Genomic DNA, 27,534 nt, shown 5'->3' on the forward strand with positions numbered 1-27,534 from the left:
TACAGGACTCGTGATAATGTCACTTCTTGGTTGCCCGCAGGCCAAAAAACAACAGTTGGGACAACATCAAGAGAGAATCTTCGACGTGACAACATCTCGATTGTCCTCTCACCTTGGTTTTTGACCTCTGCAAACTCTTTGTTGTAGTCCTCCAGCGTCTCCCGAAGTTTGCTGTTCTCCGTCTCAATGTCGTGCATCCTCTGGAGCTTCAGCTGCAGCTGCTGAGCCAGCTCCAGCACAGGTACGGGATCTGCCGCAGGAGCACAAGCGCAAAAAACTCAACAGCGCAATCGCCGCATTTTCACATTTAGCAGCATTTAACGGCAGATGACAACAACGCGTTCAGCAGGCCCCGTGAGAGCAAACGTTTGCAGCTGAGGTGTCCTTGAGCAAGGCGATCAATCTCCAACGGCTGCGTGAACATCATTTTGCCGTCGACCGTGACCTCTGACCCCCCCTCCAGAGAAGCGCTGGTGCCGTCAAGGGCAAAATAATATTGCAAATGCTGCCGTTGTAACAGCGGGCTAGCAAGTGACTGCTGCTGTACTGATACTGCTGACGTGTATCAGGGACAAAAAACATTTTGTTTCAGCTTAGTCAGGCATTTTTATCATCACCAAAGTGTAAAAAGGTATTTATTTTGAATAATTCTGTGTAAATTATTTAAAGTTAATGCTGAGGAGGAAAGTGGTTCAAATTTTGTTTGGTGTTAAATAGTACCGGTAAATAGAAACATTTCATTTTTGTGGATTTTATTACTTTGTTTTTATTTTGAGGCCATATTGTATGGAGGACCAAAACTGCCAAAATTCAAAATAAATAATTGACTAAATAAATAAATAAATGACTACAAGTGAAAATAAAAATGTATATAAAAAATATATATAATTAGAAATTAGATTAAAAAAGTGAACATAAATTGAAATAAAAAGAAAAAAATACATGTATACATAAATAAATACATTTGCAATACGCCAAAAAAATAAAAATATAAACTGCAAAGCCTTCTGAATGAAAAAGCATTTTTACCCAGAAGAAATATTGTCAAGCGAATTCATGCAACCTTAAATAATGAATCCAACGTCATCCGAGGGGTGCGCTCACCATTTGCGCAAAGCCATCACTTGCATGATGAAAAAAAAAAAAAACAGCAGAGTGTAATTTCAATTTCTCCTTGAGGGATTATAATAAGTATAATACAAAAATGTAATTAACATTTTCAAAATAAACGCAGTTCAACTGAAATGTAATGAATCCAGGTCAAACTCAACCATCGCGAAACCTTTATTAACATTCCAACAACATTGTTGGAACATTACAGCCGTTGGATTCATGTTAAGTTATAACTATAATTTACTTTTTTTCTTTTTTTTAACATTTCACCGTGAATCCACCTGCAGTCTGTCCCATGTGTTTGTCACATGACAGTGTCGCAGACGTGACAGATTAGCAGAGACAAATTTGACAAAATCATTTTTGTCCAATTTTTGTTAAGTGAAGGACATTTCCGTCTTGTCTTGATTTAGTCCCATTTATTGTTTATTATTGAGGGCTTTAGCCTAGTCTAGTTTTAGTTAGGTGAAAAATGTGTGTTGATGATATTGTTTTTGTTATTGTTTTGTTTTGTTTGTTGATGAAATTGTAAAACATAGAATAGGTATTACAAAAAAAAAAAAAAAAAAAATGGCGATCGAAAGAAGACTTTGTGGAGGCCTCTTCCCAACATGTGCGACTGACTACACATCAGGGTTAACTGTCAGCGTGATGAAGAGAGGCCCTGTCAGTCAGGCCAATCACATCTGATTGGTGCTCATGGGTGGCAGACTGGTGACAGGCAGCCAAGAGACGCGGGCGACGCTCATCAGCATGCCAGCCAAAAGAGCACTTGGTGTGTGCGTGTGCGTGCGCGGTGCAGATAAGAGGAACTGACAGCTTACAGCTGGGGGTAAGGGCTGCGCGTGCGTGCGTGCGTGCGCGCGCGCGCCTCATGTCTGACACACTTAGATATCTTAACTATGCTAATGAGAGATCAGCAGAGAACCGTTGGAGAATTTCATGCCGATTCCGTGCCGCCAAGGTGACACGACACGCCGGGCCGCCGCCTACGCACGCTACAAACAAACATTGAGAACCATAAGCAGGTGCCCTGAATGGAGACTCCGCCTACCTGCCTCCAAGTTGGCAACCTTGAAATGGAACTTTGTCTGTCTTATCAAACCTTTTGTCCTTCACAGACACCATCATCATCATCACTCCTTCAAATCGACTGTCCAGCCAGTAGGAGTGTGACGATATATCAATAAATCGTAATAGTTTGTCTCCCGATAGATTATCAATACGCCTACGCCAAGTATTGCAATATTTGTAATTAATATACAGCCACTATAACAGCTCCATTGTTCATGACTTATTGAGCAATTATTTGGCAGGCCACTAGGGGCAGCACCTCATTAGAGTGGCAGGGAAATGGACGCAAGTCTTCAGGTGAAGAAAACGCATCAGCTTTGTGTAAGACATTTATCTGTCGAGCAACTGAGTCCATTTTGTATACGGTTCTATGAAAAATGTGTTTTATATCTTCAATTTTAACATTTAACAATTTCTGAGGAATATTAATACTCGTGGTGTTAAAAAAATAATAATAATCGATTCGGCACTATGTCGAGATATTACAGCGCGCAATTCTCGAATCGTTTAAATAAGTGTCCGAATAGATTTTTAAATATTAATTTTTGATGGAAAAATATTCAACAAAACATCTTACTTAGGGTTCACACCATAATCATGGAAAAATGTTATATTAATGGAACATTAAGCCCTAATATTTTATTTCTGTTCAAACATGAAACAGATAAAGTTTCAGACAAACAAATAATACAGTATCATACAAATCTTACAGTGTATATGTACAAGTTTACTGATTAGTATCTTCTAAATCACAACAATCGGCTTATAAATTCGTATCGGTATTAATCGGTATCGAATTGAATCGTGACCTATGAATCCTGATGCAAATCGAGTCAGGTACTAGGCAATTCACACCCCTAATTAATATTGCTTTAATTGGATTTAATATTTATGTCATTTTATTTATTTACGTTTGCAATGTGACACAAAAAAATGGTGTCAGTTTATAAAATGAAACAATTGACTATGTAACTGACTGGCGTTACATGACAATAGTGTTTAAGAAAGACACAAATTTGTTGACAGAAGATGTTTGTATTTGTTTTTAAAAAAAAATACACTAAAAACTACTCAGTGTGAAGAAGACACCAGTTTGAATATTGTGTCCTGACCAATATATCGATTGTCGCTGTATGTCATATCGTGAGATAATCGTTATCGTGAGCCTTGTATCACAAGTTCAAAGCAGTTTGACTGGTGCTAAACGTTGTGGTCAGACACCTTTCATGTACAGCAGAGCACACTGGCCTGACTATTCGGGCGTTCAGCTGATAGAAGACAGAAGAAAAACACGCACTTTCCACTTTCAGGACCGCCGCATTAGTCAGGCTGCTGCTGCTGCCGTGTGCGTGTGCGCGTCAGGCATTACATCATTGTCTCGCTGCAAGTTAAGAATAGCCCCCGTCAGTGCCGCCGCTGACTTATTGGGAGCAGTACAATCCAAAGATATGAGTGCAGGTCTAAACGCGTGGGAATAGGATGACCTCCTTTATGCTATAGATGAACTCGGCGCCGCTCCGCTCCGACATACGTCGCCCCCTTCGGGGTAGGCGAACAAACTGCCGGCAGCCGTGCGCTTCATGTCCCTCGTCAAGCTCGCTGAGCTGACCGCACGTCAGGGTTATTAAGAGTTTGGGGAATTTAGTTTTAGATTTCGTTTTGAGTTGTGTTTTTAAAATTTAGTCAGTTTGAATTCGTTTTCAGGGTGGTTCTGTTGGTTTTTATTAGTTTTTTTTAATGCTTAGCTTTAGTTTTAGTTTGTTTCAGTCCTAGTTTTTTTTTTTTTTTTTAAATGTGAACAATATTTAATAAACAACATGGTAAAATGAAAAAAGTAGCAATTCATGCTTTTCTATTGTCTGCTGCTAGACAACGCTTTTTATTTTATTTCGATCTCGAAAGTTTTTTTGAATTCTAGTTTTTTTGTTGTTGTTTTTGTTAGAGATACTTGACTCATTGAATAATTTTCAGCAGTGAAACGTTCATATTTTGTCCAGAATGAATTTGATAATGTCATTATTTTTCATGTCCAATGAATACCCTAAAAAAGTAATTTTTCTACTTGCTGTCGACTGATGATGACATCACCTGTGCTGAGGAAGTAAGTAACGGCTAATCATGGCTCACCTGTTTTCTGGGTTGGGTCACTAAGCCTCAGCACAGGTGATTTCATCATCAAGGTACTAATTGTACATGAAAAATAATGAAGTTACCACATTAATTGTCGACAAAATATGAACTTTTGACTGCTGCAAATGGCTCGATGAGTCACGTATCCCTTGAAGCTTCTTGAAGGCAACACGAGCGGAGGGAGATGAGATCTCTTGTGGACATATTAGGGCGCCGCAGCACGCCTGAACGCGTCGCCGAGGAGCACCAGAGGAAAGGTGTCACGCCCCCCCCCACCCCCTCCTCATCTGTTGGTGCTGCCTGCACGCATGCATGAAAGGGTCCCTCCCGTCGACATTTTTTTGTCGCCAGCCGACACGAGACACAGCACGAGGAGGCGGTCTTACCTGGGACATCGATTATTTTCTTGTACACGTTTAAGAAGGCGGCCTCTGCTTCTTTACTCCTCTTACTCAGGGCGTCGATCTGTATTGTGGAAAAAGAGAAAATGGAGGCTTAGCAGGTCACGCGTGCACGTCATGCAACATCCATATGTCATACATGCAGGTCATTTCTTTTATATACTTTAAAAGAAGACAAAACAACAAAAACAAAACATGTATGTAACACCCGCGATAAACGAGGGAACATTGTACTTGAATGAACTAAATGGTGGAATAAGTTGAATTTCAAATAAGTTCTAGTGAATGGCTTTCGAATTGCTGCACTTATCCGAGTAATAGTGAAGCCATCAAAGGGTCCATATCGTAGTTAACGAGCCATTTGCACTTTCACTGTACACGTTCCGTGCATACTTAGATTTGTACGGCTTATATATGACACTCAACTCTTAACTTCATTTTATTTATAGATCACTCTGTGCTATATGGAAACACTGAACAAATGAAAAGCCTTTCATGTCAGTGCATGGAACACATAAAATGAAATTGGGGTTAGGAAAACATAAAACACAACTAAGAAAGAAAACGACACCACTCATAAAATAATGGCAAGTATACAGTATAATAGTGACAGGGTCAATGTGATCACGACACCAAAGGCTCTCCAAAGACTCCACGACTCTTATATTGGATAGGGTGGTAAAAGTAAACTTCCTGTTAGCGCTAGGCTAGTGATCTTTTTAAAAACAAAGCATGTTTTGTATTTAAATATACAGTGGATGTCATTCTTAACGTTGTGTGTTTACTTTGACAGTTAAGTCCAACTGAGGTGTCATTAAACAACTTAATGGACACTTAGTGACAACAAAATAACCAGAATAACATAAGCTACACACTTGCTAGTTGCTAATGCTACGCAAGCAAAATGGTGCATTCACAGAGTCCGGAAAGTTGGGTTTTCTTCTATAACGTTTTAAGGGGGAAATAATCATCCATTTGGCCCAACTAGGCCGATTGTTTTGGACGATGTTTGAAGGCCAACAATCGTCCAATTATAATCAGCGGCCGATTAATCGGTCGGGCCCTACTTAGCGGTTATTGAAAACGTGACTTTTTAAAACCGCGTTGAAACCGTCAAACTAGTAAACTGGCCCATCCTACTCTACAAAAGCGGGCACATTCTTATAAATGCTGGAAAGAAACGTCACACGTGTGACTATTTTGGTCACAGTTTCGAGCCTTGACTACACAAAATGAACACAAAACGGCATTTAGAATAAAAACAGGGTTGCGTCTTGTTTGTGGATAGCGGTACGGTACCTCCTCCTGATTGGTGGGTTGCACTGTGTGGTCGTGCCATTTTTTTTTTTATTTACACGTTTTTATAGCCTTTTAGGTTAGGTTGACAGCCTCTAATGGCAGCAAACCAAACAAGACGTGTATCACACAGGACGAGTCGTCCACCCTGACTGCGCGTTGGTATGTTGCGTGTAACCACACTTGTTATATTTCCTTCCCGTGCAGTCGGCTCAGCTGTTCAGGCGGCGACGGACACGTTCCGTTTGCCGTGTATTTGTGTCTGCCTGTCTGTCTGTCTGTCCTGAGCGAGCGAGCGAGCGTAAGTGCGGTCGTATCCCCTCCAGCACGCTGACATCATTAAACAGCTGGCTCAGTCTTTCCAGCCACAGCAGGGGCAGATTATTCCGTCGGCTCTTAGCGGCAATACAGCCGCCGATTCCATTACCGACGCAGCCGTTAGCACGAGAGGACACACGGCACGCATTCCGTCGCCGATATTCATCGGAATGGATCCATAAGGGGTTCATTCTGATATCATGCAGGAAGGAGACGTTTAATACGCTTGTCAGTGGTCAAAACAGTGCTCAATTTAGGGTTGTGCAATTCATCGAAATTCAATTACAATTTCAATTAATACACGCCACAATTACAAAATCAGCATAATTGTGGGGGGAAAAAAAAAAAAAGAGATGAATATTAATTTTTTTAGTTTGCACCTTTTAACTTTATAACTAATTTAATCAATTTAAATGTAATATCCAAAAGGAACGTGCATAATTATGGTATTTCAAATAATTTCTTGTTTTGTACCAAAAAAATTAAATTGCCCTACTGCACAGTGCACATGCTGCACTCCAGTTTTTGCCAACATAAATAAATAAATGAATAAATGCATACATAAATAAATAAATGTAATTATGAATTCTGTTTGATCCAAAAGGCACTTTACTGTACTGTACTGTACTTAATTTATTAAATTGAATCTCGGTGTAATAACCTTATTTATTGATTGATTGAATTACTTTTATTTTATTATCTGTTCTTATTGCTGCTGGAAATCCCAAAGGGATCAATAAAGTCAAGTCTAAGTCTAAGTCTAAGGAACTTACATAATTACAGTATAGTGTTTCTATTTTTTTATTGGTCATAATATTTTTAAATGTGTAAACATTTTCTTGTTTTGTACACCCCCAAAAAATAATAAGTGATGTCCTACTGCACAGTGCACAAGCTGCACTCCAACTTCAAGTTTTTGCCAACGTAAATAAATAAATAAATAAATAAACAAACAAATTCTGCTTTGCTTGGTCCAAAAGGAACTTACATAATTATAGTGTTTCTATTTTTCAATTGGACTTAATATTTTTAAATGTGTAAACATTTTCTTGTAACAAAAAATAAATAAAAATTTGAATAATCGTGATTTCAATTATGGCAAAAACAAATTGCGATTTATTATGTTCAACTCACTGCCGCGCTCCCGTAAGAGAAGCAGGCCGAGCGAGTAGCGCCGAGCGGCAAAACACATCCGAAGTCGATTCGAAATGGAGGGAAACAGATGTCAACTAAAGACATTCAGATGTTGCTACTGTACTGGGCAGCGCTACAGCCGACTACTGTGCCTCACGCTCGCAGACTAAACAGGCATGTGATTCTCTCACAGCTCCGGCAGCACATTCGCAAGGGGGAGGAAAAAAAAAAAAAAAAGACAAAAGTCTGTCCAAATCCAAATGTGAAGTGTTGACATTGCCAGCCAAAGCAGCGGTGTTGCTGATGGGTGGTTCTCAACACTGTAAACAAAGCGGGATCCGTGTCATTCTGCCGGGAACCTAATAAATCTCTTCACATGGCTTTGATTCATCGAGTTTTTTTTTGTGCTTTTTTTTCTTTTAGCCGCAAAACATCTGGCTCTCGGTCGACTGGTGCCAGCAGCCCCTCCCACTTTTCCCCTTCCATTATTTCTCTCTTTACAATTCTCCCTCTTGTCACTTCCATGTTCTCGTGCTGTTTTTTTTTTGTTTGTTTGTTTTTTTCTAACCATCCATCTTTGTCTCATGTTTCTCTCATAATCTCCGGATGGACAGGTCTGACGTGTCTCAAACACACACACAAACAGTGTTGTGCTGCGTAATCGTCACATCACGCTGAATCGTGTCGTCATGGTATGACACGATCGTGATCAGGATCGTCAATTACGCGGCCGCTAATGGGAGATTTACGGATACTTGGGATTAATACTGCTCACACACCACAAACAAACCTCTTCAATGCACGTGTGCTTGTAAAGTGTTATACTGTACATGCAAGTTTAAAATAAAAAATGACAATGCTCAGTTTTGGATTTACACCAAGATCAGAGTTTGTTTTTGTGGTTTTAGAACTTAGAACTTTAAGAAGCTTAGACTTAACTTGACTTAATATTTGCCAATGTGTCAATAAAAACATGAGTGGGCGTGTCAAATGAGAAGAATGAATCATAATGTGGTGTATGCCACGGAGGGGGCGGGACTTCTTACTTCCGTAAGTCACACAATCTACATTGTTTACGGTTACTGTCGCGCCAATACTCGCACTTCCACCCTTGCACATTCCGTTAATTAGGGGTGGGAACCTCACGATATGAAACAATATGCGATACAAGGCTCACAGTAACAATTACCTCACGATATGACGATACCGCGATTATCGATATATTAGTCAGGTCATAAATGCACGATAAAACTACAAGACATAAACTGATGTTTTAAAGTAGAAAATCATTTCTTTTTGTACACAATATTAAAATTGGTGTCTTCTTCACACTGACTACTTTAGTGCATTTTTTTCAAACAAAATACATATTTCTTCTTAACAGAGATAACATTCTGTTCACAAATTTGTGTCTTTCTTAAACACTGAAAACAACAGTGAGGAAAACGCACACAATCCAATCAGAAAGAATGAAACGTCGTTTGGGGAAAAGAACCACTCAGAAACTGTTCAGGCATCATTACACTTTATTTACTGAAATGTAATTTAATGTAATTAATTTAACTTATTTTATTTATTTTATTTGTTGTGCAGATGTAAGATTAATCTCAAGCAATTATTTACTTTTTTTTTATTTAGGTGAAAATTAAGTTGTATTATTGTCAGTTCAACATGTTTCATTGAAACAATTAATAAAAGATTGTATTGTATTAAATGTGTCTTGCGTGTTAAAGTACAGTTACAAATTGGTGTTTTATCATTTTCTGTATAAAAGTTGAAATATCGACAAAACTGGCGACAAAAATTTAGTCGACTAAATTTGCTCTTTATTTTCGGCGACTAAAATTGGATTAAAACTAAAATACAATCAGAAGACTAAAGATAACTTCAATTAATTTTAGTCAAAAGACTAACTAAAACTAAATTCAAATTTCTTGTCAAAATGAACACTCTTGTAAACAATATTTGAGAGAAATGCTGATATTGTGTATGTGGAAGACGTTTTAGATCTTTGAGTTCATCTGAGAAAACAAAAAAAGTGTTTTTATGAGTTTGTGCAGGAATGTAGCGAACGGCGTGCTCCTTTGAGGAGCGGGAAAACATGCAACGCTCACAAAGTGATACACTTATAAATGATGATCTTCCTGCGGCGGCAAAGGAAGACAGCTGCATGAGTGTACAATGACGGGGCCAAGGTCAGCGGTACAGTACGGCAGCTTTATATAGGCCAACATGGGAGGCAGGAAATAGACGCTTCATGTAGGACACGCCCGACCCACACTTACAGGCAGGCAGGTTAACTGCGGGACCACCGCAGCCATTACGAGACCACCCACGATTTCAAAATACAACCATTCCCAAACTGCAGCGCGCTCCACCAATCCCAATCACATCTGCTCTAACACAAAACCCACCCCCCACCCCCATATACCCGCACGCTCGCACACTCAAAACAAATCAAGTAACACGAATGATACCAAAAAAAAAAAAAAAACACGGCCAGCTCACATCCGTACGTTCGTCAGCGCCCTTGGGCCACCGTCACTCACTCGACGCCGCCTGTGTGTGAAGGGCATCGGGCCCACCTGAGTGGTTGGCGCGGCTGCGGGTGAGGGAGGGGGATGGGAAGTGTTGTGTGTGGGTGTGCGTGCATGCGTGCGTGTGTGGGCCCCACTAGAGTCTGATAACTAGTTTTTATATCATCAAAAATGATTCAGATTGAATACTTAATCATTTTATAACTATAAATTATAGGGGTGTGAATTGCCTAGTACCTGACGATTCGATTCGTATCACAATTCACAGGTCACGATTCGATTCCATACCGATTAATCCCGATACGAATTTATAAGTCGATTGTTGCGATTTTTTTTCATTCAAATTTAGAAAATACTAATCAGTAAGCTTGTAGAGTGTAAGATTTATATGAAAATGTATTATTTATTTATCTGAAATTTCAGTCTTATAGAGGTTGTAATCTGTTTCATGTTTGAACAGCATTAAAATAAAATATTAAGGCTTAATGTTCCGTTCATATAACATTCTTCCATGCTCAAGGTGTGAATCCTAACCCGAAGTCAGACGTTTTGTTGAATATTTTGCCATTAAAAATGGAAGTTTAAAAATCGATTCACACACACAAAAAAAAAAAAAGGCAATGATGATAAGACGTTGAATCGGTAAGACTACCGAATGAACAATTCTGAGCTCTTTAAAAAAATAAAAAATAAAATAAATAAATCGATTTTTTTTTATTGAATCGATTCGAGAATCGCGCGATGTAGTATCGCGATATATCGCCGAATCGATTTTTTTTAACACCCCTAATAAATTATATATTAAGTCTGACAAGGGAAGCAGAGACAAAAAAATGTAAAAATACTTTTAAAAAATTGAAAATCTAGTTTTTACATAATCAAAAATTTAGATTTAATTATATATTAAGTCTGACAAGAGGAAGCAGAGACAAAAAAATTGTACAAATATTTAAAAAAAATCTAAAAACTAGTTTTTACATAATCAAAAATTATTCAGATTTAATAATAATAGATTATTTTATAATTATAAATTATATATTAAGTCTGACAAGGGGAAGCAGAGAAAACAATGGTAAAACTATGTTTAAAAAATCTAAAATCTAGTTTTTACATAATTAAAAATTATTCAAATTTAATAATAATAAATTATTTTACAATTATAAATGATATATTAAGTTTGATAAGGGGAAGCAGAAACAATTAAAAAAATATATTTATTAAAAAAAAATTCTAAAATCTAGTTTTTACATCATTAAAAATTACTAAAATTTAATAAACAAATTTTATAATTATGTTATATATTAATAACAAATAATTATCCTCAAACTGATAATGAATAAATTATTTTATAATTACTTAATTTAACTAATAATGATTTTATATTATTTCAATTTTAAAATAATTCGTTCCTGTGTGTGAAGGGCATTGAGCCCACCTGAGTGGTGGTGCAGCTCCGGGTGAGGGGGTGAGGGGTGGGAGGTGTTTTGTGTGTGTGCGTGTGTGTGTGTGGGGGGCCCCACTGGAGTCTGATAAGGGGAAGCAGAGACTGAAGCCTGGGATAATGGAAAAGCTTATCTGATCGATGGACCAACAAGGAACACTGAGCATGCAACATGCGCACGCCAACTCACGCACACACACACTCCACAGTGAGGCCTTGTGGAAACTGTTCAGTTTATTGGTAAGAGGGGTGTTTGTTACTTAGAGTTAAAGTTCAAACCTTAAGCATGGAAGAATGTTTTATTCATCGAACATTAAGCCTTAATGTTTGATTTGAATGATTTTCAAACATGAAACAGATTACAAACTGTTTGTTATATTGTGGCTCAGTGATAAGCCTGAAGTTTCAGATCACTAAATACATTTTCAAACAAATCGTACAATGTACAAGTGTACTGGTTAGCATTTTCTAAATTTGAGTTAAAAAAAAATAAATAAATCGCAATAATCAACTTACAGATTCGTATTAGGGGTGGGAACCTCTGGGTACCTCACGACATGATATGATATACGATTATCCCACGATATAACGATACTTCGATTATCGATATATTGGTCAGTCCATGATAATCTACGATAAAACTACAAGACATAAGGTGATGTTTTTTAATGTACCATCACTGAAACACAATATTCAAATTGTTGTCTTCTTCACAGTGAAACACATAGTTGTTTCATTTTATAAACTCACATTTTTTGTGTAACATTGCAAAAGTAAATAAATAAAACGACATAAATATTAAATCAATTTCAATCAATATTAATATTCCTCAGAAATTGGGGTGCTTCAAAAAGTCGAAACATAAAATAAAATGTTAAGATTGAAGATAGAATCCGTATTTTTCATAGAAACGTATGCAAAACTGAGGACAGATGAATGTCTCCCACAAGTCAAAGTAAGCTGATGAGTCTTCTTCGCCTGAAGACTTGCGCCCATTTCCCCGATACTCTTATGAGGCGCTCCACCTAGTGGCCCGCCAAGTAATTGCTCAATAAGTCACGAACGCTGGAGCTGTTTTCGTGGCTGAATATTAACTAGAAATATCATGATACTTGCGTAGGCGTATCGATAATCTATCGGGAGACGAAGTACCACGACTTATTGCGATAGCGATATATTGTCACACTCCTAATCGGTATCAAATTGAATCTCGACCTATGAATCGTCATGTACTAGGCATCTCACACTCTTAAATGGTAATAATTCCGACCTGCGACCATCCACCTTTCAGTGACGAAGACCGGCAAACTTCAAAGTTGCGTCTGGAAGCGACATGCGGACACTCGCTTACGAAGACGCGCCGCTGTCTCGTCCCCGATCAAAAGGCTTGGGGGGAAGCAAACAAAGGCTAAAAACAACACACTCCCGGCGCGGCTCATGTCGCGGCACGCCGGCCGGCAGAGCAGAATAGTCGACTGATTGATGGGCTGCTTCTCGACTGGCGCGGCTGTACGCCATTATCTCAATAATCACACGATAACGTCTCCTCCTCGGCTGGCTGGCCGACCACCCACTACGCGTCTGCTTTTATTGGGCCGCGCACGTCGAGGTGCGCCGACGCCCGAGTGGCGGAAACAGCTGACAAAAAAAAACAACCAATTACATCGCTGCCGTTTTCTTGGCTCGAAATAAGAGCGTGTTGTTGTTTCTCCAACACAACCGCTGGCTGTGGTGGCTTGCCCCGACCAACTCCAGAATATGGAAAAGTAACCCAGTGTTAAACTGTAATATTCCATGGCCAGTAGCGCAGCAGCCCTGTCACTATCTATTGGCGTCATTTGTGTGTGTGCATGTGTGCGTGTGCGTGCGTGAGCTGGGAGGAGAGCCGGCTGCACTGCATGTCCACCCACTCCAGCCCCAAATAATGCCAGAGTCCAAAACAGCCGCTTCCACTCTTACCCTCTCGCTCACATATGGGAGTCAACTGGGAATGCGCCGAGGGGGGAGGAGTCAGCATGGAAATAGGCCAAAATGATGGAGGAGGAGGAGGACGAGTGTGGGAGATAAGCGCACGCACGCACGCGCAGACGCGGTCACCTTTTATAGGTCAAGGTACATGCAAAAATGTAGGGGGAGTATGGAGGACCAAAACTGCCAAAATTCAAAATAAATAAATGACTGAATAAATAAATAAATAAATAAATAAATAAATGACTTAAAGCGCAAATCAAAATGGATATAAAAAAAAATATAATTCAAAAATGATATCCAAAAAAATAAACATTAACGGAAATGAAAAGAACAAAAAATATAAATATACATAAATGAATACATTTGCTTTTAATTACCCGGTACATATTTTGTATATCTGTTTTTTTATATGCAAAAATGTATGGGGAGTATGGAGGACAAAAACTGCCAAAATTCAAAATAAATAATAAATAAATGACTAAAAGTGCAAATAAAAACGGATATAAAAAAAATATTCGAAAATTATATAAAAAAAAAAAAAACATTAACGGAAATAAAAAGAACAAAAAATTTAAATATACATAAATATTGTATTTAATTTTTAAATTATTATTTTTATATCCGTTTTTAATTTTCAATTTTAGTAATTTATTGATTGATTGATAGATATATTTATTTCGTCATTTATTTTTATTTTTGGCAGTTTTGGTCCGTACTGCCAAGTCGAAATATTATAAATATGAGTTAGCGTAATTTACGGACTATAAGCCATGACTTTTGTCACACGCTTTCCACCCTGCGGCTTATACAGTGATGCGGCTAATATAAGTATCTTTTCTGACGGCCGCCATGGGTGCTCGAGCAGAAAAGGTAAGCGTGAGGCAGGTGGAATATATGTGTCGAGGAACACGCAAGTTTAATGTAACTTGCCGCTTTGTGCATGAATAAAAATGAGCATGAACAGACCCTCATCATGGAAAATACAAGAAGTCTCAGTGACTTTTACCGGTATGTTATTTTTAACCAGCCCTGTTCGTTACTACCGTATCGCTGCTGTGATCCTGCCGCGTCACAGGCACTGTTTGGAAAGAAAAGCTAAGGTATATTATTAAACCTTTGAAAACTCTTTCTGTGCACCATCTTTCTTTGTATATATCTCATGTTTCAATGTGGGCACATGCGACTTATAGTCAGGTGCGGCTTATGGATGGACAAAATGCTTTTTCCTTTAGAAATGTACTGGGTGCGGCTTATAATCAGGTGTGCTCTATAGTCCGGAAATTACAGTAAGTTTTAAGTTGGTTAAATAAACGAGTGTGAGAGTGGGACTGTGTGATATAAACACACGCACGCACTCACCTCTTATAGGTCAAGGTACATGAAAATGTAGGGGAGGGGGTGAAATGTTACGCCGACATAAAATACATTTTGTCATAATGAAGAGCAATGGCCTGTGATTCACCCGATCCAAAAAAAAACAAAACAAAAAAAAACAGCCCAGTCAGACATGCGGAAAAATAAACACATTGAAAGGAAATGGCATTGGGTGAGTTGCGACAGGCAAAGCCAGGCTTTTGTGATGCTTTTTTTTTTCTTTTTTTTTTTTTTGTTGCAGGATGCAATTTAAACACACCCTCGGGCTACTCGACTTCATGAATAGGACAGGAAAATCAAGAGGAGGAGAAAAAGTGGGAGGGAAATGAGATAGTGGCGAGAGAAAGAACAAGAGTGGTGGGGGAGAAAAAAAAAAAAAGAAGTAACGGGGAAGACGAAAAGAGAAGCAAAGTCAGAGCGGCTGTTAAAATGGCGTCTTGTGAGTGCTGCGTTCAATAAGCATGTTTAGAACGGGAAACGCTCACCTCTCCTTGGAAGCTCTTCAGCAAAGGGGCCACTTGTTTCCGAAACTCCTGAAAAATCAAGGAGGGTAGATCAGCCGCCATGAAATGATTATCACTGAGACATTGTATATTTTCAACGGCCAATCGTAGCTCAGTTTGCTGACCAAACCCAGAAAACAGGTGAGTCATGATTGGCAATTAGGTACTTCCTCAGCACAGGTGATGTCATCATCAGTCAACAGCAAGTAGAAAAATTATTTTTAAAGATATTCATTGCACATGATAAATAATTAAGTTACCACATTCATTATAGACAAAATATGAACTTTTTACTGATGAAAATGGCTCAATGAGTCAAGTATCCCTTTAAATAACAATTTGTGAACTATAATATACTAATATATAATATATGTAATAATTATGATATAATTGATAATATATACACATACATACTAATTAATAACTATAATATTAACTTAAAGGGACACTTTACACATTTTCCAATTTTCAGCAGTAAAAAGTTACTATTTTTTTATAATAAATTTGATAACTTAATTATTTTTCATTTATGATTAACAGCTTTAAAAGGACATTTTGGCACTTGCTGTCGACTGAAAATGTAATCACGTGTTGACGGCTCAGGTAACAACCAATCATGGCTTACCTAATGTTTACCAGTTGAGCTGTGATTGGTTGTTACCTCAATACGTGTGATGTCATTTTCAGTCGACAGCAAGTGCCAAAATGCCCTTTTAAAGCTGTTAATCGTACATGAATAATAATGAAGATATCAAATTTATTATAATTTTTTTTTTTTACTTTTTACTGCTGAAAATTGGCAAATGTGTAAAGTATCCCTTTAATAATATGTAAAAAAAAAAAAGAAAAGTAGATCAAATGAGTCCATCTTAGGGAAAAAAAACAACAACAAAAAAAAACTCACTTTCACCACAGCCAATTGGGAATGAGGCGGTGCGCGTGTGAGTGATGAGCATGAGACCAGGTTTGCACCCTGGGGTGCCCTGGTGGACCGGTCTTCCACACAAGAGCAGGTGCAGCGCCACCTGGGCCACCCAGAGGCGCCACGAGTGCGTGCGAGGCGCTAGCATAAAGCGCAAAGTAGGCCGACAGTTGATGCAAATGGGATTTTTTTTTTCTTGCTTGCTTTATTTGACTGTACAGCAAATGCTTTTCATCCCATCCATCCATCGCATGACTTTCCAGCGCGAGTCGGCGCTTTCTGATTAGATAGCCAGTGGATGAATGTATCAGGGGAACATGCAAATCAGCATGCTGTTAGCTGAGCCCACATCCTGACACACTCAACTGGAGCGTACAGTAAAAAGTGTAGCAGAATAGGACATTTTGTTCAGGAACATTTGTTTTGCACACTCGCTGAATGCACACACACACACACACACACACACACACACAACTTGTATTAAAAAAAAAAGTGCCTAATGAAGATGTGAAGTGGGCCAACGACAGATGTGAGCCTCACAGATGAGAACGCTCAGTCCAAAAGCCCGGACGAGTCGCTCGGCGGATCCCAAACTGACCCGGCAACAGCGTCTGGACAAGGTTATTCTAGTGAACTAAAACTAACAACAAAAAACTCAAACTAAAATTTAAAAAAAATATTTCATTAATGAAATAAAATAAAAACACATTTTTTAAAAAACAAAAAAACAAAAACTAACAATCTACATTTGATGTTTACAAAACTAAATAAAACTAACTAGAATTATAACAAAAAAAATGTCCTTGGTGTTAGTCTTTGGTAATTAATTGAATGCATGAGCATTTAGGATGATTTTAAATGTAATTTAAAGTAATAAATACTGAAGCTAACTAAAACTGAACTAAAATGAAACATTTATTAAATAGCTAAAACTAATAGAACCACCCTAAAAAGTAATTTTTTAATTATTTAATTATTTTAATAATAATTTAACAATAATTAATTTAATAATATAATATAAAATAAAAAACAAAAAGTAAAAAATAAATTAAAAAATAAAATAAAAATACAATACATAATTTAATAATAAATTAATAATTTCATTATTTAATAAAAATATTGCACACAAGTAATACAATTTTTTAAAATAAAACTAATCCTGAAACTAACTAAAACAAAACATTTATTAAATAACTAAAACTAATAAAAACTAACAGAACCCTGAAAACTAATTAAAACTACCTAATTAAAAAAAATCAAAATCAAAAACTAACTCGTATGAAAAATTCCCAAAGTATAACAACCCTGCATCTGGTCCAATCCCGGCTTGGTCCAGACTCCAGACAGGCCGAGGACGGGTCGCGACCTCGCTGACCCGCCTTCTATTGTTGCCTCATCAGGGGTCGCCGTGGCTGTTTGTCTGGATCCATTCAATATTCCCCTGCCAGGGATGATAATGACCTTTGCCCCCCACCCCTTTTTCAAACACACACAAGATAAGCAGACACAAAACAAACACCCACACGCAGCCTCTCATTTGCAACCGATTATGATTTAATGCTAATTCGATCCAAATTTCCCGCCCTTTTTTTCCCCCATTTAGCTTTGTTTGAAAACATTATTTCCAACTTTCAACATACATTATTGAGCCACAACAAACCTAGAAATGTCTGTGTAACAAATAACAACTTTGTTCAAATAAACTTCTGGTGAACCCCCCGCAAACCCCGCCCACAATACAACACTGTTCTTTGCATAAAAGAGCCAGCTGAAGAATGGCACAATTATTTCAACGATAGCAGATTTGAAAATGAACATTTCCTTTAAAAAAAAAAAAAAAAAAAAAAACACGTACACACATAGGGGCAAGTTACAGCTTTTGCTGCCCTGATACGTTTGCTCATCTCACCAGCCAGCCAGTGCGTCGCCCCATTGGCCCCCTCCACTTTCAAAGATTTATGACCATATAACATAATGCACAGCATGGTCAGTGTGTGCGTGTGCGTGTGTGCATGTGCAGGAGGAGGAGGCCGACGAGATGGATGTGCGGTGTGTGAGCTGCCGGCAGACAGCAGACAGGCCAGCCCAAGGAAGGCCTCCGGGGAATATGGAAGTCCCGTTCGCTGTCTGTCTGCCCCGCAGCCAAACACAAACGTGCGCACGCAAACACGCACGCACGGGGACACACAAGAACACACAGTTGCTTTACTAGCGCCGCCTCTGGCTAGCAATCTTTGGGGCATTTTTTACAAGCATTCCCGCCCCGGCCGGCCTTTAGACAAAAAAAAAAAAAAAAAAAAAAGGGCTGCTCCAAGGGCCTTGACTAACTAAAAGGAAAATTAAGAACAGAATGAATAATTCAGGCGGCGCGCGCGCAAAAAAAAAAAAAAAAAAAGGAAAAAAAATCGGTCGAAATGAATAATGAAAACTTTGTTTTTTTTTACGCCCCCTTTCTTTGCACTACTTTTAAAATGTTACAGAAGCTGCCGCGTGTGTGTTAGTGCGCAGTTCACGGCGAGTAGCAGACGAGACGCCGTCGACGCGCGCTCCTGCTTGCTGAATTATGGATCACAGACGGACTCCCGCTCAGCTTAATGCAGCCTCATCTGATGCGACTGTCATCTGCCATGACTGCTGTGGACCAGAAAGAGCTGACGGGCCCGCCGCGCTATACAACGGGACGCACACATTTGTCTTTGTATCATCGTGGGGACTTCTCATTGACATAAGGCCTTTCCCTAACCACAACAATTCCTTACTTGGGCCCGACCGATTAATCGGCCTCCGATTATAATCAGACGATTATTGGCCTTCAAATATCGGGCAATTAGGCCAAATGGCTGATTAGTTCCCCCTTAAAACATTATCGAAGAAAAGAGACGTTTTCAACGCTGTGAAAGTACCCTGAATGCACCATTTTGCTTGTGTAGCATTAGCAACTAGCAAGTGTGTAGCGTATGTTATTCTGGTTCTTCTGTTGTCCCTTAGCGTCCTTTAAGGTGTTTAATGACCCCGCAGTTGGAGTTAATACATAACGTTAAGAATTACATCCACTCCATATTTATGCTTCGTTTTTAAAACATCGCTAGCCTACCGCTAAGAGGAAGTTAGCAAATGCTAACAGGAAGTTAGCATCAACTTCGGGAGTGTTTTTACTTCAAATAACATATATCCAAATACAAATATTGTGTGAACACATACCCACAGATGAAATAACACTACGCAAAGGCACAAATTCTTCCCAAAGGCACAAATTCTTCCCAATGTGTGAAAAACTACCGGTAGTTATTTTCATAGAATTCAATCGCAACTTTCTTCTGTACTCACTAAGTGTGTACACCATGGACGCAAGACACCACACTGCCCCCAAGAGGCCAAAACGCACAGGAACCATCAGTATTTGTTCTTACAGTTTTTCAGTTTAGTTTATTTGATTCTTTTATCACTTTCTTTTTTGTTTTTATTTTGTCATTGTCTTTTCAAGTTATATTTATATTATAAAGTTGACTTTCTTTTCTCAAAATCCAAAGATGAAAACATCCAAGCATTTTTGTTTTGTTTTTGGTCTTAACATACATTTCCATATGACATGGCATGAAATACAATCCCCAAGGTCCCAGGTTAGCCCAACAAGTCCCAAGACTTGTGAAAATAACACAAGATAAAACTAGATAAAAGAAAAGGTTAATGCTTTACAGCACTTGTAAAAAATTTTTTAATAATAATGGTTTTATTATTGACACATAAATTGATACAATAATTTTGTATACTTCATGAACTATTTTTATCTGGACTTGTCATTCAAAGCAGAGAATTTTAATAAAAGTTTGTGCGTAGGTGGCACCCATTGAAAAGGAACTGGGGAAGGGGTTCATTTTATGCATTATATATTTTTAAATAATCGGCATTTTTCTCTGCCAATAGCCGGTATCGGCATCGGCCTCAAAAAAATGCATATCGGCCGGGCCCTATTCCTGTCCCTAACCTCGACCATAACCCAATTCAAAGCTAAACTCTAAAACCAAGTCTTGACCCTCAAAAAGCGGCCTGAACTTGTGAGGACCACCAAAATGTCCCCACAATTTCAAGTTGTAGTTAAACCTGAAAAAAATGTGCATGTATGGGCCCCACAATGCAGCAAAGACAAAGGCACGCGCACACGCACACACCCAAGACGCGCAGGACACAATCAGGGCATTCGTAATCAGGCCACCGTCGTCATCAAAGTTGAGCAAGCAGCCTTTTTGGTGACGACCACATTAAATGCTTTATCGTCGTCCTTGTTGTGCCTTTTGGTGCCGTTCCAGCCCTATAATAAGTAAGACGGGGCCCGGCTCAGATTCCTCCTCCACATACCAGGAAGATGCCAGGGGCCACGCAGACGCCAGACGAGCCTTCCTAAATCACAGCCTTGTTACACTGATGAATGTCTTTGCCCAGTTAGCGGCCTCCGTGTGTGCGTTTGGTGCGCTTGTAACACTTCCTCCTTCCTTGAGCATGTGTGCCTCATTTCCTCCTGCGACTGTTACGCTTGAAAATGACATAGATCAACGTGTAGTCAAACTGGGAGAAAGAGTGGAAGCTCCAAAAGCGGACACCTTACACCTAGTCAAATTTGGATTTTGGGCCAATGGATGCCAATTCCGACATTTAGAAGAATAAGGATTTTTTTGGAGGTGAATGTTTGAACGTCATTATCTTTATTTTGTACTGTTTAATTTAAAATCAAATTTGCAAAAGCCGAATAATTTTAATAGAGCTGTTGAGCTGTCTAATTGCATCACTCGTGGCCCTTAAGCTGCATTCGAGGAAGGTGGGAAGTCGGATATATCCCGCTTGGATTCTTCCACTTCCGACCTGTTTGAGGCAAATGTAAACAACAAAAGATGGCTCATTCCCACAAATTGCTGTAGTTGTTCCAAATCACGTTCTGATATGTGAACCTATGTCAAGTACCGTAAGTAAATTAAAGTAACAATCTAAAACACCGTTTAAAATCGTGTAAATGATGTTTTGCCATTCTCAGTTTGTCTCTGCGGAGGGTCGCCATTGTCCGTCAAATGGAGCTGGGCCTTTTTTTTTTCTTTCCACCCGACTTAGCAACTGAGTTCAAAGGTGTGTTTCCCTTGCACCCTTCCTGGCATGAAGTGGCAAAAGTCCCACTTTCCACTTTCCCCAAATGCAGCATTAGACCTTTGAAATCAAGTTTGAGAAGACGACATTGCATGACTGCATGTCGTTAGCTTTGGTTAACCATTAAAGCCGCCTCTCTTGTCAATGCTAAGGCAGACATTGGTCGGAATAGTTGGCGGTTCGTGAAAGTATGCTCAATAACAGCATCAAAAATCTTTGTGAATAAAATTAGCAATTGAACATGATTTTGTAGAGTGTTACATTGACATTGGTGCATGACCGTATATGACAGGGTTTCCCCCAGTGCTTTAAATACCTGGCGGGCCGCCATGCTTCTTTATGATTTATGATTACGATTTATGATTCGTCACCTGACAATTTAGAGGCTTCGATGAACCTCTTGTGGTTGTTATTTATGCGGGGAGAAGACCGAGTATTAGAAGAAAACAAGCAAACAAACAAGAGCCGCAGAACTGTGAGGCACACGTGCTAACCACTAGCTGTCACAATCTGCATGTACAGTGTTTCCTCATTTTGCGCTGGGGTTAGGTTCCAAAAAATACCCACAATAAATGAAATTCATGAAGTAGCTAGCACTATGTTTTACATTTATTATAAATGTTTTAAGGCTCGAAAAAAACCTCACCACAAAGTTTATACACTTTTCTCAACCAGGCATTTATATTTTCGCACATTTCTCTCTTGTTTAAACATTTTCAATGTTAAAACCTTCATAAATTTATAAAATAGTATATTACTGTCAAAAAAATGCATGCAAAATTGCACTAAAAAAAAAATCCGTGAGACAACAAGGCCACAAAAAGTGAATCGCGTTATAGTGAGGGAACACTGTATTCCAAATATTGTCTCTCAATCTATGTCGAAATCCGTACAAAGCACGGATCACAAACTGCGTACAACTTCGGAGGCTCTGCTTTAGTTCCCTCTGGAGGATCATCTGCTCACGCGGGCGTGCTCCGAGCCAAAGTCAATAGTGCCAATCGTCACCCTGTGTTAACCGTAATCGGCCTGCGATCAGCTCCGCCGAGAGTTGACAATTTCCTATCTGCCGTCGACTGCGTTCATACATAATTCATTTGGGCCATCAATAATTCACTATGGTGACATTACCAATAATAACAAATACTTTGTTTTTTTGCGCGTGCGGTTTACAAATGCGTCGCCCGGGTAACAGAGATGAATCAAATATTCCCAGGAGGAAGGGACGACGTGAACACAGGAATAGGACACAATTCCCCCCTGATCCCGCTTAAGCAGCGTCATCACACTCCCTGCCTGCCTGCCTCTCGCTTGCAGGACCACACTTTCTGCACGCATAAAAAAACTAGGTCAGATAATACAAACTCCTGAGGGCTTTTCTGTTTTGTCTCTTTAGGATTTCAGGGAAACTAATGGAGAGACTATTTTTGGGAGACAAGCCCACATCTCGGCGCTCCTCCTCCTCCTCCGCTGCTGCTGCGCTTTCTCTGTAAATAATCATCGTTGCGTTTACGAACAAGAAGAGCGCACACGCACGCAGGGGCAAACGATGGGCCGCCAAACACGCCACGGGCACGTGCGCACGCTCGCTCACCTCCGGTGTGTTCTTCTTGAACTCGCGGCTGAGGTCGATGAGCTTCTTCCTGGACTGTTCGCTCTCGTCCTGTCTGTTGGCGAGCTGCGTGGCGGTGGCATCGAGTTCTTTCTGCAACACAAGCGCAACAACTTCAAATGAGATCGTCCTTATTCAAAAGGAAATAATGTAGACAGAAGAGGTGAGAATTGCCATGCAACAACATTTTGTCAACGCTGTATGACATTTGAAAGGTCAGATCAAACTAAAAGGTGCATTTTACTTTTGGACAAATTTAATTGCGGCAGAAATAGCTCCTGAGAGTTTAATTTCATAGTTGCCAGACGGGACGTTCCGAGAATTGCGTCGCAGAAGCGAAACCGCTCTTCAATGGAAACAATGACAAATCCAAATTGGACTTTTTCAAAATAGTACAATATCGCTTTTATTTTGGCAAAAAAGGGCTATGGGGAAACACCTACTTTTGCAAAATATTTCTATTTCAACACATGTCAAAAAACAACTCATGAGAGCGCAATTTTATTATTTCTTTTGCGGTATTGTGAGTTTGTTTTTTATTTTTTTTAAATCCAGTGTTGTTTTTTTATAGGGCTGCACAATATATATATAAAAAAATATCAATATCGTGATATTGGCCCATGCAATATGCATATCGCAAACACATGCAATACGTTTCATACGGAATTTTATGCTTTTATCTGAAATTGACCAGTCAGCCACTAACTAAAATGTGCACCGCTCTCCAATAGTTGAACATTATCGAGATGTAATCAGTACAATTAATTAACTAAGAATATCTTGAGTTTGCTTATTTTGCTGCATGAAAAATGTCAGTTTTCATTGAGATCATAAAAATGTCTTTTCCGTCGGTACATGTTAAATATCGCAATAACATCGATATCGCTATATTCAGCAATAGGGGTGTGAATTGCCTAGTACCTGACGATTCGATTCGTATCACGATTCACAGGTCACGATTCGATTCGATACCGATTAATCCCGATACGAATTTATAAGTCGATTGTTGCGATTTTTTTTCATTCAAATTTAGAAAATACTAATCAGTAAGCTTGTAGAGTGTAAGATTTATATGAAAATGTATTATTTATTTATCTGAAATTTCAGTCTTATAGAGGTTGTAATCTGTTTCATGTTTGAACAGCATTAAAATAAAATATTAAGGCTTAATGTTCCGTTCATATAACATTCTTCCATGCTCAAGGTGTGAATCCTAACCCGAAGTCAGACGTTTTGTTGAATATTTTTCCATTAAAAATGGAAGTTTAAAAATTGATTCACACACACACACAAAAAAAAAAAGGCAATGATGATAAGACGTTGAATCGGTAAGACTACCGAATGAACAATTCTGAGCTCTTTAAAAAAAAAAAAAAAATCGATTTTTTTTTAATTGAATCGATTCGAGAATCGCGCGATGTAGTATCGCGATATATCGCCGAATCGATTTTTTTTTTTAACACCCCTATTCAGCAAATATATCGCATATTGCGTGATTTTCCAATATTGTGCCGCCCTATTCCATGAACCGGCTTGCAAAAGTGGGGGTAATGGAAACGCACCTACTGACTCACCAAAAGCCTGGCCTGGAGTTCAATCGAACCCAGGTTAAGAAGCACAACTCAAGAAGAGATAACAGAAATGGAATGAGTCCGCATTAAAAAAAAAAAAAAAAAAAAAAAAAAAAAAAAGCACCTTGCAAAGCTGGGATGGTCTCTTCACAATTTGATGGCAGAGCTAATAGGCACGATTGTCATCCCAACTAGGCACAGTGCAGCAGCGGTGAAGTGGTCCGGCATGTTGCTGCAGCCGAGAGCAGAACCACGACATGCAATGTCCCGCCTGTGGCGGCTTGGGGGGGGGGGAGGGAAACCCCGCCTAGCAAGCTAAGCGGCACAATCAAGTGTCATCACTTGCCACTGTGCGAGCCTTGGCAAAAGGCCGCACGCTTTTCACAGCAATTATCGACCCGACGGCCCCCGGAAGACCCCGCCCGACAATCGCGGCCGCCGTGGCAAGATTCCGCGCGCACGGTTATGGCATTGTTATTAAGAGTTATTTATGGCCGCTCGTTCCAGATGATGATGAGCCAAGAGCTGACATTAACAAGACGTTGAAGGCCTTATAAAGATCGTATCTCATCGTGCTCGGCTTGTGTTGGATTCCTGCCCTCTGTCACGCTTTTTTTCCCCCTCCCTTCCCTCTCTCTACACTCATCATCCGAACGGCAGTACTCCTCCGTTGAAGTTCCCCACCCCACTCCCTCCCTCCCTCCACGTCCTGTGAGGCCGCCCACCCCAGAGAGTGATTAAACGCTGCTGAAGGGCCGTTATGCTAACTAACACACTAATCATTTAATACACACATTACCACAGGGGCCCTTGTGGCTCCGTCTGCTGACAAGGTCCCAAAACACACGCACGCACTGCCCGCCTCCCACCCATAACACTAAAGAAATAGTGTGATCAAGTACTAATTAGAAGCTTTTTTTCCCCTCCATCAGCATGAAGTCAAATTCCCCAAGTAGACGTGATCTTGTTTTATCCACAAACCATGAAGGAAAAAAAACCCCACAAGAACGGAACTTGGTCAAGCGTTACTGTTAGCGGTTAATGCAGCAGCAGCACGGGACAAAAAAAATGAGAACAAAAAAATAAATAAAAAAATAAAAAGCTCAATTCGTGCTCTGGTTGCCCATGGAGCAGTTGATGTAGCAGCCTGTCTGCCCGTGGCCATGGAGCAGCTGCTCTGTGTGTTAGTCAATTCGAGCGTGTGCAGGAGCTCCTATATGCCTGATAAAAATAAAATAAAATTAAGTGAAAAAAAACGAGGGCCATGATAAATTTGAATCAAGTTAGATTCATTGTCAATATTGTAGTGTAGTAGTGGCAGAGCTGGTCTTCGGTGGTCGAAGCTCAGGGTGTTGAAAGAAATCAAAAGTTATATGACCAAGGAGGCAAACAACTTGAGATTTTTGTAGTCGGCACCAAAGGTCACAGTTGAGTCGACTCATGTAATCCCCGTTGCTGACCAAGATTACTTAGTTAACTAAGAAAAAACTAAAGCTAAAAAAAAACAAAAAACAATTTTGTTAACAAAATAAAAACGAAAACGCTTACGAGAACTAACTGAAACTACATATGTTTACAAAACTAATTAAAGCTATAATTGCAGCAAAAATGTCCTTCGTTTTAGTCTTTGGTAATTAATTTAATGTGATTTTAAGTAGATTTAAATAAATGTGATTATAAGTCGATTTATTTTGATATTAACCAGAATAAGGACATTTGAAAGTGTGTTACACAGAAGTGACGTCATCTCGCAGCTGCCAATAGAAAAGCACCTTCAGATGACATCGCTCCCATGGTGTTTTTTTTTTTGTTTGTTTTTTTTTAATATATTGTGCTTTGAAAAAAAAATAAAATACTGAAACTAACTAAAACTAAACTAAAACTAAGCATTTACTAAATAACCAATACTACTAAAAACTAACAGAACCGCCCTGAAAATGAATTAAAACTTAAAAAAACACACACAAAAAACAAAAAAAAAAACACAAAACGAAATAAAAACTAACTAAAATGAAAAATTCCAAAACTATAATAACCCTGTTGCTGACAGGACAGTTATATGAAAAAAAAAAAAAAAAAAAAAGATGGGACACGTTTCAGTTCAATGAATAGCAACGTTTTTTTGAGTGTATCCATTCAGCACAAGGACGTCATTTTGAAAATATTGAATCCCTCTGTGAATATGTTGTGTAAATATTGAGCATCCCTGCGACTTAACAAGAAGGCCCGAGCTTGAACATGAGGAGGAGCTAGGCGCTAGGAGTTGTTAGCAGTTTTCCAGTTTGTTAGATAGTGTGTTCTTTGTGTAACCACAACCTCCAACGATGTAGTTATATACAGTATACTATGGGGGAAATATGTCATGATTTAAGCATCAATCAAGTCAACAAAGAATGCAACATTTTGTATAGAAGAAGGAGAGTGGCAACCAGCAGGGCACAACTCAGTCTCAGCGAGTTTTAAGCACAGAGAGAGTAACAGAGCACAACAAATTTATGCTTAAATTATGCGTGTAACCTGCTTCATTTAACACCTTCCAATATGACACTGTTCTTCATTATGATGCTCAATACAACATGGGCATGTGCACACAAGTTCATAAAAGAGCGTTTTCTAGAAATATTTCCATACGATTACAAAAACAAAAAACAGAATCCAAGCTTATTTGGTAGTAATAGTGCCTTAGTTTGAGAAGTCCACAATTTACCAAAACAAAAAAATATATATTGAAGTTCTCATTGTATCAAGTGGAAATAGAAATACATAAAGCTCTTCTACATTTTCCGTCTACTTCCACATTATTCATCCGATTGACTTCATTCCAGCTTCAATATATTCCACCATTTCACGCCATGAGCTCTTCCAGCTTTTCAGTGCCAAACTTCACGTGCTACCCACAATTCTCGATTTGTAAAAAAGAAAGTGCACTAAAAAAAAAAATGGTGAAAAAAAATGTACGTAAAAAAAACATCTGTATATAAAAAAAATATTGTATGTATAAAAA

The 27,534-nt window shown here is 38.9% G+C and overlaps 1 protein-coding gene across 4 annotated transcripts in view; it reads right to left on the minus strand.

Annotated features, from left to right (window-relative positions):
* cux1b (cut-like homeobox 1b) overlaps window positions 1-27,534 on the minus strand; it is a 121,292-nt gene that overhangs the window by 51,431 nt on the left and 42,327 nt on the right. For all 4 annotated transcript variants that reach the window (XM_077494231.1, XM_077494229.1, XM_077494230.1 and 1 more), the window contains 4 exons: window positions 22,942-23,052; window positions 15,275-15,322; window positions 4,704-4,782; window positions 113-250 (listed from right to left, as the gene is read on the minus strand). In XM_077494231.1, the coding sequence (XP_077350357.1) occupies window positions 113-250; window positions 4,704-4,782; window positions 15,275-15,322; window positions 22,942-23,052 (376 nt within the window). The remainder of the gene's footprint in view (window positions 1-112; window positions 251-4,703; window positions 4,783-15,274; window positions 15,323-22,941; window positions 23,053-27,534) is intronic.

The sequence above is a fragment of the Festucalex cinctus genome, chromosome 13 (assembly GCF_051991245.1).
Source record: "Festucalex cinctus isolate MCC-2025b chromosome 13, RoL_Fcin_1.0, whole genome shotgun sequence".
In the NCBI taxonomy this organism is placed as follows: Eukaryota; Metazoa; Chordata; class Actinopteri; order Syngnathiformes; family Syngnathidae; genus Festucalex; species Festucalex cinctus.